The sequence below is a fragment of the Pistacia vera genome, unplaced genomic scaffold, assembly GCF_008641045.1.
Source record: "Pistacia vera cultivar Batoury unplaced genomic scaffold, PisVer_v2 Contig363, whole genome shotgun sequence".
Taxonomy (NCBI): Eukaryota; Viridiplantae; Streptophyta; class Magnoliopsida; order Sapindales; family Anacardiaceae; genus Pistacia; species Pistacia vera.
In genome coordinates this window covers 311,794-325,388 of record NW_022196183.1, presented here as the reverse complement: position 1 = coordinate 325,388, position 13,595 = coordinate 311,794, and the positions used below count along the sequence as shown (strand labels likewise).

The 13,595-nt window shown below is 33.4% G+C and overlaps 2 protein-coding genes across 2 annotated transcripts; one reads left to right on the top strand and one right to left on the bottom strand.

Moving 5' to 3' along the window:
* Nucleotides 1–1,368: 1,368 nt before the first annotated feature.
* Nucleotides 1,369–7,053, top strand: LOC116140120 (lupeol synthase-like). Its single transcript, XM_031425747.1, has 14 exons — nt 1,369–1,482; nt 2,266–2,469; nt 3,227–3,412; nt 3,490–3,579; nt 3,655–3,937; nt 4,340–4,506; nt 4,578–4,766; nt 4,863–4,976; nt 5,321–5,440; nt 5,519–5,740; nt 6,004–6,059; nt 6,206–6,259; nt 6,352–6,451; nt 6,955–7,053. Exons 2-14 carry the CDS (start codon nt 2,275–2,277, stop codon nt 7,051–7,053), a joined length of 1,875 nt encoding a protein of 624 aa, XP_031281607.1. The 5' UTR covers nt 1,369–1,482; nt 2,266–2,274.
* Nucleotides 7,054–9,789: 2,736 nt separating this feature from the next.
* On the bottom strand, nt 9,790–13,007 carry LOC116140092 (prefoldin subunit 1-like). Its single transcript, XM_031425730.1, has 6 exons — nt 12,933–13,007; nt 12,791–12,844; nt 11,668–11,773; nt 11,436–11,442; nt 11,210–11,294; nt 9,790–10,020 (listed from the first exon to the last, which is right to left on the bottom strand). The coding sequence occupies exons 1-6, from the start codon at nt 12,954–12,956 to the stop codon at nt 9,907–9,909; spliced, it is 390 nt and encodes a 129-aa protein (XP_031281590.1). The 5' UTR covers nt 12,957–13,007; the 3' UTR covers nt 9,790–9,906.
* Nucleotides 13,008–13,595: the final 588 nt, after the last annotated feature.

Here is a 13,595-nt window from a genome sequence, read left to right as displayed (position 1 = left end):
TATATATAGCTACCATCCATGGCCACAACAACACCCATAATAAATTTGTCCCTCTAAAGTCAATTTCTAAGTTCGTCATTTGTCTTGGCGATGTTTAATTTCTGAAAACCTCATGAGAGGTTAAGGATAAAATATGTAGTTGCATACACTTAGCAACTAATTAATATATGAATAATGCTACAGCCACCGACGGTAGTGCATCGAATTTGAGCACCGAATAACGTGATAAAATCATGACCGTTGATTAATATTAAGTTAAAATTAATCAACAGTCAGGATTTTGTCATGTTATTCGGTGCACTACCGTCAGTGGTTGTATTATTTTCCTTAATATATATAGCTACCATCCATGGCCACAACAACACCCGTAATAAATTTGTCCCTCTAAAGTCAATTTCTAAGTTCGTCATTTGTCTTGGCGATGTTTAATTTCTGAAAACCTCATGAGAGGCTAAGGATAAAATATGTAATTGCATACACTTAGCAACTAATTAATATATGAGTAATGCTACAGCCATCGACGATAATGCACCGAATTTATGCACTAAATGACGTGACAAAATCCTGACCGTTGATTAATATTAAGTTAAAATTAATCAATAGTTAGGATTTTACCACGTTATTCAATTCATAAATTCGATGCACTGCCGTTAATAACTGTATTATTTTCCTCAATATATATAGCTACCATCCATGGCCACAACAACACCCGTAATAAATTTGTCCCTCTAAAGTCAATTTCTAAGTCCGTCCTTTGCCGTTTAATTTCTGGAAACCTCATGAGAAGTCAAGGATAAAATATGTAGTTGCATACACTTATTAACTAATTAATATATATAGCTACCATCCATCCGTAATAAATTTGATTAAACAGACACAGCCATTGGGAGTGAATGATTGGGTCGGGCTCTCTACCCTTAATTTCTTTTCAATCACATTTATTAAACAACATTTTTTAATAAATAAAAAATATATTTATTAATTTTTAAATATTAAAAATAAAATTTTTATTCAAATTCAATAAACTCTTTAAATTTAATAAAAGTACTCTTTATTTATAAAAAAAAGAGAGAATTAATAAATAAAATTTATAATTTATTAATTAAAATTAGGATAGAGAGTGAAATTTGACTCTTTAAATATAAATAGTCAAATTCACTCTTTAATTTATATTTAAAGAATAAAAAATATATTAAACTTTTATTTTTATAAATAATTCTTTATGATAAAAAATTTGAATCACACAATATAAACAGTACTTAAAAAAAATCTCTACTATACTTGAAAGTGTATATTGAATAATTGTTCACAACTACCTTGACCTGTAAATAAATATAAATTTCGCCTGCCACTACTGTTGCCCCACCACTCTCTCTCTTCACTATAAATATGATACTCTTGTGCCTAGAATTTTGCTTTTCTCATACCAATTAACTCTACCCTCAAAATTATCAACTTCATCATTCTCTTCCATTCAAAAAGGTATAAGAATTCTACGTCATTCTTCGCTACTTGTTTTATTTAATTCCTTTTCGATATATAATAGTTATTTATATATTTTTATCATGAAAGAAACTATGTTTCAATCATTTAATTTGAACCCCTTTATTAATGGTACTGTAACAATATCATTAAACCTACACCGGTGCCTGATTTTTCTTGCGTCAGTGTAGACCGTTTTTCTTGTGGTGTTCATGAGGTATGCATGACCTACCAATATATTTATATTATATCCTTTCTATGTGATTTATTTATATATATATAATTTCTTCTTATTTGCTTGCTTACATGTAATTTTTAACAACTGGGATTAACAAAATAGCATGCTGTCAGTGATTCATTATTGAGCAATCTTTCTCTTTCCTTTGCTACTTTCTGTAAACAAGGTTTTGATCCACCCTCTTCTTGGTCTGTTCAGAGCAGGCCTTTCAACGAACTTATTATCGTACAAGTGTTCATTTCAAAGTGAAAAATATCATCGCATTGTTTTTCATGCATGTGTTGAGTGTTTACTTTTGCCACAGAACTTGTTTTCTTCCTCCAATCAACTGTATTTTAGTAAATCATTCACACATATCCTAAGTCCAATAAAATATATATCATGGAAAACAAAAAAATTGTTGTTAATTTTCTGAGCGGATGCAGTAAGCTACATAGATATCTCAAAAGAAGAATACTTTTTGATGATATCTGCTAAGTGCTATATATTACTTGTTTTTTAATTAATGTTTAGCCATTTTAATAATTGATTTCCTTGATATATAGATTAAAGAGATGTGGAAGCTGAAAATAGCTGAAGATGGACCATGGCTGAGCACATTAAACAATCACATCGGAAGGCAACATTGGGAGTTCGATCGAGAGAGTGGAACCCCAGAAGAAGTTGGCCAAGTGGAAAAAGTTCGCCAAGAATTTAAGAAGAATCGGTTTCGAGTTAAACAAAGAGCAGATATGTTGATGAGAATGCAGGTGTGTCCATCTGTTTCATGAGTTATGATTATTAATTAGTAAACAACCTTGTAATAATAGGAAATAGGAGGTTGGAAAATTAGAATTCTGGCCGGTCTTTAATTACAAATACAAGAATCTAAATTGGGTTGGTGACTCTTAAATCTTTGAATTTTTGTTTTGCCTGCCTTTTTAGTAAGTGGCCAACATATCTTCCAAAAATATTTACTGTTGAGCCATTTGCACATGACATTTGGAAACCAATCGTTTCATGTGTTCATTTATGTTATCGGTGAATAGATCTTAAAAACAACTATGGTCCTGAGCCTTTAGATTTTCATTAGGACGTTAGTCATGTCATACAACCTGTACATACAAATTATGTGATATTTATTATAATTATATTTTATTTAATATTGATTTTTAGTTGTAAACCCTTTCAATTTTTTTTGTGGATACATTAATTGTATATGTTATAATATTCTTTGGATGATAAAATAAACTCTTTAAAGATCTTTTGTATAGAAGCAAATTATTAAAAGAAAAGAAGAAGAAGAATAGCGATTACGACAGGAGAGTGAAAAGACATACTTAATTAAAAAAATATAAACAACATAATTAATAAAGAGATAAAATTGAAAATATATTATATAAAAAAGAAAATTGATGAAAGCTGCTCAAATTAATTGTTCATCTTTCAAAATTATATATTTTAAAACAATTATGATATGATATGATATTGTGATTGATTTAATTTGTGGCTTATGAAATGTAACAGCTTACAAAGGAAAATCCTCGTGGGGAAATTCCCGAAAGAGTGGAAGTTAAAGAAGGAGAAGAGATAACAGAAGAAGCAGTGACTACTACACTAAGAAGAGCCATAAGTTTTTACTCTTCCATTCAAGCTCATGATGGCCATTGGCCTTCTGAATCTGCTGGCCCTCTCTTCTTTATTCAGCCTTTGGTAACAACTGTTTATTTATGAAATTACTAGTAAAATAGTAATGACTATTCTATTCCAACTAATGATGTGATGAGCAGGTGATAGCTTTGTACGTTACTGGAGGACTTAATGCTGTATTATCATCAGAACACCAGAAGGAAATTAAACGCTACCTCTACAATCATCAGGTGTTTATAAATACAGTAATCTAACCCTTTTTAATATTTTGAAAATCATTTATTTGATTGATTATATGTTGGCAGAATGAGGATGGAGGTTGGGGATTACACATAGAGGGTGAGAGCACAATGTTTGGTTCAGCACTGAGCTACATAGCCTTGAGATTGCTTGGAGAGGGAACTGAAGATGGAGAGGACATGGCTATAGCACGAGGCCGCCAATGGATCCTTGATCACGGCGGTCTCGTGGCCATTCCATCTTGGGGAAAGTTTTGGGTTTCGGTACTTGGAATCTATGAGTGGTCCGGCTGCAATCCTATGCCCCCAGAGTTCTGGCTTCTACCTAAGATCTTCCCTATCCATCCAGGTACATATATATCATATCGCTAGTAAATGAGTATAAGATTTTATATATAAAGTTTGGATCCTTCTAACTAAATAAATAGGCTTTCTGTGTGAAACTCAAATACATATCCAAAGCGAATGTAAAGTTTTAGAAAATTTCTAGTTTGAGTGGCATAATTCAAAATGGGGTATGGTTCCAAAGCAAATAAATAAAAATAAAAAATCTACTTGATAGAAAATTTTAGGGTTTAGGTAATTAGGTATCAGTCCAAAGCGAAAAAACACTTGATTAAACCTCGATGCAAAGATTTATATCAATTTATAATTTAGGAGATATAATTCAAAACTGGGTATCAATCAAAGTGAAGAATATCCACTTGATATGAAGTTTTTTAAGAAAATTAACTGAAAAATTTAAATGCAGGAAAAATGTTATGCTATTGCCGTTTGGTTTACATGCCAATGTCATATCTATATGGAAAGAGGTTTGTTGGGGCAATCACCCCATTAATTCGATCACTCAGACAAGAGCTTTACAATGAACCATATCATCTCATTAACTGGAATAAATCCCGAAACACAGTTGCAAGGGTTAGTATTACTTTGGATTCCTTATATGTTATGCAATTATATATGTATTATATTTGATGATGGATCATCAGGAGGATCTCTACTATCCACATCCTTTAATTCAAGATTTAACATGGGGGTTTCTACACCATGTTGCTGAACCTTTCTTCACACGTTGGCCCTTTTCTATGATGAGACAAAAGGCACTCAAAGTTGCAATTCAGCATGTACATTACGAAGATAAGAATAGCCAATACCTCTGCATTGGATGTGTTGAAAAGGTATTTTAATTTAAACATATTTATATCTAAAGATTTTAAAAATGTCTAATTAAGATAAATTTATCATAATTATATAATTAATTGTACTGCGTGCAGGTGCTATGCCTTGTTGCATGTTGGGCCGAAGATCCAAAATCAGAAGCATACAAACGCCATCTAGCTAGACTGCCTGATTACTATTGGATTGCTGAAGATGGCTTGAAATTTCAGGTTCAAATTAGATTATTTACATTCGTGTCTAGTACTCCACATCCTACCGCTTATACAGGGATTGATCCCTGATTCTGATATAAGTAATTAAATTACGTAAGCACAAACGAATATAATTTTTATGTAAATATTAATTTTTTCAATAAAGTTAGGTTAATGTCACCTTGAGGACATCTTTTGTTTCTGTGTAAAAAATGGTATTTCAAAGTCAGGATTTAATTAACAGGGGGGTATTTGAAAGGTTAAGATCTTGACTCTTGCAGGATTTAAGTCAAATTTATCAAAAAATTAATAATCAACAATTAAATTAATGCATGCCCTATGATTTGAATAACATAATGCAGAGTTTCGGTTGTCAACTGTGGGATGCAGCTTTTGCCATCCAAGCAATTATCTCAAGTAATCTAGTTGGAGAATATGGGCAAACACTTCGTAAGGCACACGAATTTGTGAAAGCTTCACAGGTAATTAAATCTTAGAATTTGAACTCTTAATTCTCACTATCTCATGTACTAACTGAAATCGTGGTGCCATAAATAAAGGTACGACAAAACCCTTCTGGCGATTTCTCTTCAATGTACAGGCACATCTCTAAAGGTGCATGGACATTTTCGACACAAGACCATGGTTGGCAAGTCTCCGACTGTACTTCAGAAGGATTAAAGGCTGCACTCTTATTGTCACAAATGCCATCACATCTTGTTGGTCAAAAACTGGAAACAGATCGCTTATATGATGCTGTTAATGTTATTCTTTCCTTGCAGGTAATCAGAATTCTACTTATCATCCTTCATGCATGTTTTCTAGAACGTTATAAAACATCAGAAATTCTTAACTGCCGACTTCAACTCGAACAACACTATTTTAGTCTTTTTCTATCAAGAAAATCGCTAAAGATAAAATTTCACAAACTCCTATAACCCTCTGCATGCACAAGTTAAGTTCATATATTCTTAAGAGAATATGTTTTTCTCTCGTCTTGGAGATTTATTGCCACACTTACTATATGTTGCTAATGTCTATACAGAGTAGAAATGGTGTTTTCCAGCTTGGGAGCCCCAAAGAGCATTCCGATGGTTGGAGGTAAATTTGACAACTTATTAACTAACTTGTCCCTTTTGTAAACATGTTCAATCATAGCTTATAAACCTACTAGTTACTAGGTAAGGGAAGTATCACTCAACATTTCTAATTACTGTATCTTTCTCTGCAGAAGTTCAATCCTACAGGTTCTTTGAAGACACTCTAATCGACACGAGTAATGTTATGGCAACTAAGTACAGGTATTGTATAACTATGTAAATATATGATGATTTGAACAAAATAATTTAGGTTGGAATGCACTTCTCTGCAAACAAGGTTTGGCACTCTTCAGAAAGTTAAATCCCGAGCATCGAAGGAAGGAAATAGATAGTTGTATCTCAAAAGCAATTCGTTACATTGAAGACACACAAAAGCTGATGGTTCATGGTAAGGTTTTAGAATTAATTATACCCTTCGAAATCATACTGATTAACATAGTTACATTTGTGGTTTAAACTAAAACTAGGTAGGTTGTTGGGGAATTTGCTCACCTAGGGACATGGTTTGCAGTAGAGGGATGGCAGCCTGTGGTAAAAACTAAACAACAGTCCTGCATTGCGCGTAAAGCTTGTGAATTTTATTATCAAGCATACCTTGTGGTGGGGGGAGAGAGTTATCTTTCAGCAAAATAAGGTAACAATCAAAATTTTACGGTTCGTAACTTCAACTAAAGTAACTTTGTGTTTGTAAGGTTAACATACTTTCTCCCACTATAGGTATACGAATTTAGAAGGTAACCGAACAAACGTGTCGTAAACAGCATGGGCTTGTTGTCTTTAATTGATGCAGGACAGGTCCTATTATACTAATTTACTCTAAAATCAAGTAACGATACTGATCATGATGTTGTTTTTCACAATAGCTAAACTTGATGGGACATGTTTGTTTAATTTAGGCTGAAGTGATCCTACACCCATTCATCGCGGAAAGGGTCTTGATCAATTCACAGATGGAAGATGGTGACTTCCTCAACAGGAAATACAGGAGTTTATGAGGAACTGTACACTAAATTATCTCATATCGAAAACTCTTCTCTTATGGGCTCTTGGAGAATATCGACCGTGTTATATTTGCCTAATTATCTAAACTAAAAGCAGAGATGAAACTAAAGTCACAACAATTACACTCAGTGCAAGAATGAAGATTAAGGTCAGTTGTGTTCGGGGTTTAGGGACATTATGGGTAATGTCATCTAATTACTCTGATTACCACGTTTGGTTGTCAAGTAATATAGATATAGTAATCTTCAAATACCAATAGTGGTTATATGGTAATATAGAGGTAACTTGATACCTCCATTTTCTTAGGTTTTCGAGATTACCAGGGTTATCTTTTTTTGTTACAATTTTATCCCTTATTAATAAAAATTTGGACAATAATACCCCTACTTTAAAATAAATTTACATTAATACTATTTCAATTTTACCCTTGTTTAATTAAAATTTTGGACAATAGCATATATTAAAAGAATTTAGACAACCACGCCACAAAGCCAACACACAACGGCCACCCAGCCACCACCATCGCCGCCTGCCGCCATCGCGAACAACCACGCCAAAAATCACGCGAGCCCCAAAAACACTGGAAATTCTGTGGGAGGCCGGGAGGCTTCGATAGGCCGTTTTTGGCATATTGATGGCGAAAACGGCCATATCGGGCCAGATCCCTCGATCTGGCCGGAAATGGCAGATAGATCTGGCCATTTCCGGCCAGAACTGGCTGATATGGCGTTTTCGGCCAATATATGGCCAAAAACGGCCATATCGAAGCTCCCGGAGCTCCCACAGAATTTCCATGTTTTTGGGGCTCCGGCGATTTTCGGCGGTTGTTCGCGGTGGCGGCAGCGGGCGGCAGGAGGTGGGGGTGATTTCGTCATGAATTAAAGTTTTTTATAAGCGGGGTGTTTTAGCTAATCTGAAATATTGGGGGTTAAAAAAATTATCCAAAAATTAATAATAAAAATAATATTATATTAATATTTAAAAGAGGGTCAATTTAGTAATTTAAATAACATACCCACCAATTTATTCCCATAACCAAACATATTAATATAACATACCCACCAACTAACCAAACATATTTTCTTAAAGATTCCCAGTAATCTTCCAAGGTAATCTATCTTTCCAGTAATCCAATATTCCCAGTAATCTAACATTCCTGAACCAAACGCCCCCATATAGTAAACCACAATATATCAGTTTGTCAGAATATGTAAAATATCAGAGAAAATGTAAAAGTCTCCCCTATCAACTGTGCAAAATCTCTTCAGAAATGTCAATGTGAATATACTGTATATGTAACATGTATGATTGTACTTGTTATATATACATCATTAAGATTTTACATGGTGTTTAACTTTGTGTGAGTTAATAGAACATCTGCCAATGCAATTTGCACAAATAACTAAGCAAAGATTATTAAAACTCACGTAAAATAGTTGAATAACAACTTTAGTACTGACTAACTTTTGGCCAGCAAACTTATCGAATCCATTGTTAACTCTTTTATCATCAACCGAATTGGTCTAATTTTCAAACTACAGAATTGGCTCACTACTATGTGAATGATGTGATTTTTTGGATTTAGGTTGAAGATTGGTTTGATCTTGTGGGATTATGAGGATGTTAATATAGAACAACTTTATTGGGGAAACTAACTAGTTTTCACACCAATAATTAATTCATTGTAGGTCCTAGTCATTTCATTTTTAATGTTTCTAATTAACTTTCATGAATAAAATATTACCTTAGGGAAATTTAAAAAAAATAATAATAAAACATTAATTATTTGCCCCATTTTTTATTGCCTTTCAGTATGACATTTTATTTTAAGTTTTCCTACTTTACCTTTGCCTTTTCATCACTAAATAACACAAAATCCTTCTCTTCAACAGAGGGTTTAAGAATTCTTTTATTTGAAATTGAAATGTAGAATAATAAATGTTCTTTCAGCATTAAAACCAAAAAAAAAAAAAAAAAAATAGTGTGCTAATTCAATTGGGTTCAGAAGTAAAATTTCCTAAAAATGATAAATAAAGCATGGTTTGACTACACTCAAGTGCTCGACTAACATTACCCAGCTCAACTAGGGTGGATATAATAATGAAAATTATAAGGGACTTCTTGATATTGAATATATCCACCAGTAAAATTGCAGTGGATTTTTGGCGTACAGTACACAAAAAGATGTCAAGATCAATATCATCAATTTTTTATAAGCCTAAAAGATATCATACAAGTCGCTAAAAGATGTACACTGGTTTGATACATTAGATATCATATCATTTTGATTGATGTTATGCTTCATATAGGCTATGGTTCAAGTAAAGATGTTGTATTTACCATGAAATATTGTACATTACTTCAATCAGGACCAATACAAAGCCCAACTACCTGTTTATGCTATATGGGAGAACACAATTTGGAAGATACAAAAAGAGGAACTGAGATGCTCCACAGATTGAGCAAATTGGTTGACTCCAAAAAACTTGGGTTGTCAATTTCTCATGTTTTTTATGTTCACACGTGTGATTACACATGCATAATTTAGCATACTTAAAACCCTAGACAAAATATCGGGTGCTCTACGTATCTGGGCACTAAAAGCTAGAGTCTCTGATGAACAGATTCCAAGAGGTCATGAGATTTGGCATTAAGAAAAAGAATCTAGGAGAGTTGCTAACTTCATAGGTCAGCAAAAAATGAAACACTTAAGAGTTTGTCAAAGACAATAAAAAACCAACAAAGCCATAGTATAACCAAATTGTATCACATTCTAGTTTTTGTTCATAATGGAAAATCAAACACAATAATTGCTGAAATTTTCATTAGCATAAGAGCTACATACCCTACATTACAGTCATGGACATAATCTGTTGTGCGAGACCTGGATCTTGCTGTAAGAGCTCTGTCAAGTTGTTTTCCACCTCTGCCTTCTGCTTCTCTATGTATTCCTTTGAGGCCTGCTCAAGGAAAAGATATCATCTTATTCCAATCCTTACCTTTTTACAGTCAAAAGAAAAAGAATAGAAAGGAATCCATATCCCCTACTTGATCGACAGAAAAATAATGAGGAAAAGATATACAATCCCTCAAAGCTCAGAAAACTTGACCCTTCAATTGTGGAATGAATAGGAACAGAAATATATAATTGTTTTCTTCCTTTTCTTTCTTATTATATTCCAAACAATTGTAAGTGACAACAATTTTCAATTTCATCTTCCTTAGAAATAATGAATTCCCTTCCCTTGACAAAGCAAGGAGTTATGAAGGTGAGACACTTTCTGCAACAAACTTCCAATTTCCAATGAAGTCATTTCACTCATTACCATAGTCCAAAAGTATGATTCTAAAAGAATTTACTAGATTAAATCACATGAGCATGAGAAAGCATAACAAACATAAACAAAACTTGATAGATGCTAGGTCAATCGATACCATTTACGACTTTAATTCTGGCTGATTGTCATGGCAATAAATAATCTGAATCCATGCCAATAGCAAGTTCAACATTTTAGAAATAGCAAGATGAACTTTTTCATGGAAGAAACCTTTATTTTATTTTTTTACATAGCCTCAATCGAAAGATGAATACCACCTGCCAATATATATGCAGTTTCACATTCCCATCCATGAACAATTTGAGGTTCTTAGACTGAGATTTCAAGTTTAGTTAGTTGTGGTAGCTTATATTATCCTTCTTTTCCCTCAGTGATAAAGTGATATAAAAGAGCTGATTGCTTACACACAGAGAAAAATATGGTTTTGTCCAAAGTCCAAATTTGTTATAACAATTTAACCAAAGATAATCCTAGAGTCTACCAAAAATAATTCAGCCATCCTGGTTTTCCATAAAAATGTTAAGAATATTGACATATTAACTCATCCAGTGCTTAGGTTAGAAAGGTGATCCCATACTATGTCATACACTAAATACAATTATCAATGAAGTTGGATATGTTAAATATTAGTAATAAGAATATAAAAAGTTGAAAGTTGTGAGAAGCAGTTAATATAGAAAACTAAAGATCGATATGGTTAAAATGACCAGTTAAAAGTACTGATGGGAAAAGCATTTGCTAGGATGTCTAATTTTCATAATGCAATAAATGAAAATTTATAGCAAGAATAAGCAGTTGAGAGGACATATACCTGTAATGCTGCAATTGCAGTTTCACTATCCTTAAATTTCTGCTCTTGTTCATTCATTAAACCTGACTTGGGCTCCAAAACAAACCTGGCCATGACATGTGAGCGTTAGACAGTGAGAGTAATAATGAGAGAGACAAACAAAATAGTTAGTCAAATTTAATAATTGACATTCCAGGAAGTCTAAAAATGAAATTTAGTGAGAGCCACTAGGTTTTCCGGTACTCACGTTCTCCCTGCAAAATGATAAGGAGAAGAGGGTTAACCATGTAATCTGTCTCACAGAATTTAATATGCTAAAAATGAAAGTTGAAAGTGACAACAGCTACTCATTTAAGATCCAGAAGCATATAAGGCAGTCTTATTACCAAACCACCAAACAGAAACTGGTTAATTTCTTAGATTAAAGAATTGATCTGAGTAAAGCATGCTAAAATAAGATAATGGCTCTAAATTGATACCTATGGATTTGTATGTATTTGTATCATCAGGCAATTGGCGCAGCTCCTCCAAGGTTAAGTAAGCACGCTTCTTCTCCCCTTCTTTATTTCGCATCTGGTTCTGCACCTGAAAGCAACAAGATCACTCACTTCAGTTTAAAGAGTCAAAACTATCTTTCTATCACTAAATCAAATGCATCATGGCAAAACTGTCCTAAAACTATCTTCAAATGGAACTCTTCAATTGATAAAAATACATCCAGTGACGTAAAACAGTAATTAGAAGACAAAGAGAGGTGATGTAATGTTTACTAAAGCACCACCCTAAACACCAAAAGACAACAAGACAATCAAGGGCAGCAAACATATAATCCAACTGAAATGGCATCATCATTACAAATGTCCAGAGAAGATATTCTTGAAAGAGTACAAGAATTAGGATCTTCACAGGGCTGCATGGGCAACTACGAATGTAGCTTCAACATATGAGGTGCAAGTAAATAATCAAAAAGTTAAATTTTCACATTATAACCACAAAGTAAAACAAGTCAAAACCTGACATCAAATCTTTATATTTCACTAATTTTTTAATGACAAAAGAAATCCTATTCAGAGGAACTTATTCTGAAAATAAAGAATTCATACCTTAAAGCTATAACATCAGCGCTTAATGAATGAACAATTACACCAACATTGATCTAGTGTCATATTTTTACATGTGAAGAAGAACTGATACTAAAAAATCCTTCCCCTTTCAGGAGCAGCTTTCAATTCACCTGTTTGTCAAACGTTTGGCAGAGTGCATAGCTAAAAAATTTCATTCATTCTACATCTCTATCCCCTCCATTTTCCTTCCAAACAATCATAAGAGAAGGAAATATTATAATTTTTCCTTCTCCCTACTCCCTAGGCCTTCCTCCAATATTTTCTTGAGAAAAAAAAAAAAGAATAAAAACAATCCTGCTTTGGCTTCAAATCTTCTTCCTTAAAACTAAAACGTAATTATTTTCTACTTTCAAAGCATGCCAAGAGAACACTAAGCTAAATCAACAAAACAAGCCAAGTGAAAATGCGTGAAGCGAGGGAAAACTCATATCAGAACCATAAAAGTAATCAATTGCGAAGAAAAGTAAAAGAGACTGACCTGCTTCAATTTGCCAGTAGTTTCAATCATGCGACCTTTAATCTCCAGAAATGCCTGTTTTTTTAATCAAATGGTTTCAGATCAATAAAGAAATTTGTAATTTAACAAATATGAATCAATGATAATCTATGGCTGTTCTTACGGTTCTGTTGGCTTCGTCAGACATTGTAGAAGATACTCCAGTGCCGATATGTTGATTCTTTTGAGCTTCAAAGCCCTATTATTCAGGAATTTTGTTAAATAGCTCTTTTCTCTTTGGTTTAAGCAGTAGATATGGCAATGCGTCCGATATTTTCGGCACTCGGTCCGGCCCAAAAAGGTTAGGCTTTACCTGATATTCGCGAGCTTAAGCTTGGACCTGATTTTAAGATCCAACTTTGGGTACGGACTGGACTTCGGTATATCTTCAGACCTGACCCGATAATTTTAGTATTAAATTATCTTTATACTATATATTTAATTACAAGACTATCCTAGGTATATATATTCATCTTTCTCAAACCCTATATGGATGGATAGATTCACTTTGTGGAAATTTATTTATATATTTGGTGAATATTCAAAAATAGATTAATATTTTAAAAATTGTTTCTAAAATTAAAAATATAAAAAATAAAATTTATTAATATTTAAAAATGAACGGGCTTGGATCGGGCCTGAGGTTACAAAAGCCCGTCGGGCTGGGCTTGGGCTTTACCTGTCTTACCAGTGACAGGCTCGAGTAGGGCTTGGGCATTTGTCATGAGGTCGAGCTTGGGCCTGGGCCAAGGGGTATCCGGTCCCGACCCAGCCCGGCCCATTACCA

Coding starts and splice junctions, on each gene's coding strand:
- LOC116140120 (XM_031425747.1), top strand. CDS start 2,275: ATGTGGAAGCTGAAAATAGCTGAAGATGGACCATGGCTGAGCACATTA. Junction 3,580..3,654: donor GCTACCTCTACAATCATCAG/GTGTTTATAAAT, acceptor ATATGTTGGCAG/AATGAGGATGGAGGTTGGGG. Junction 4,977..5,320: donor AAGATGGCTTGAAATTTCAG/GTTCAAATTAGA, acceptor AACATAATGCAG/AGTTTCGGTTGTCAACTGTG.
- LOC116140092 (XM_031425730.1), bottom strand. CDS start 12,956: ATGTCTGACGAAGCCAACAGAACC. Junction 12,845..12,932: donor CTGACGAAGCCAACAGAACC/GTAAGAACAGCC, acceptor TTAAAAAAACAG/GCATTTCTGGAGATTAAAGG. Junction 11,774..12,790: donor CTACTGGCAAATTGAAGCAG/GTCAGTCTCTTT, acceptor TGTTGCTTTCAG/GTGCAGAACCAGATGCGAAA.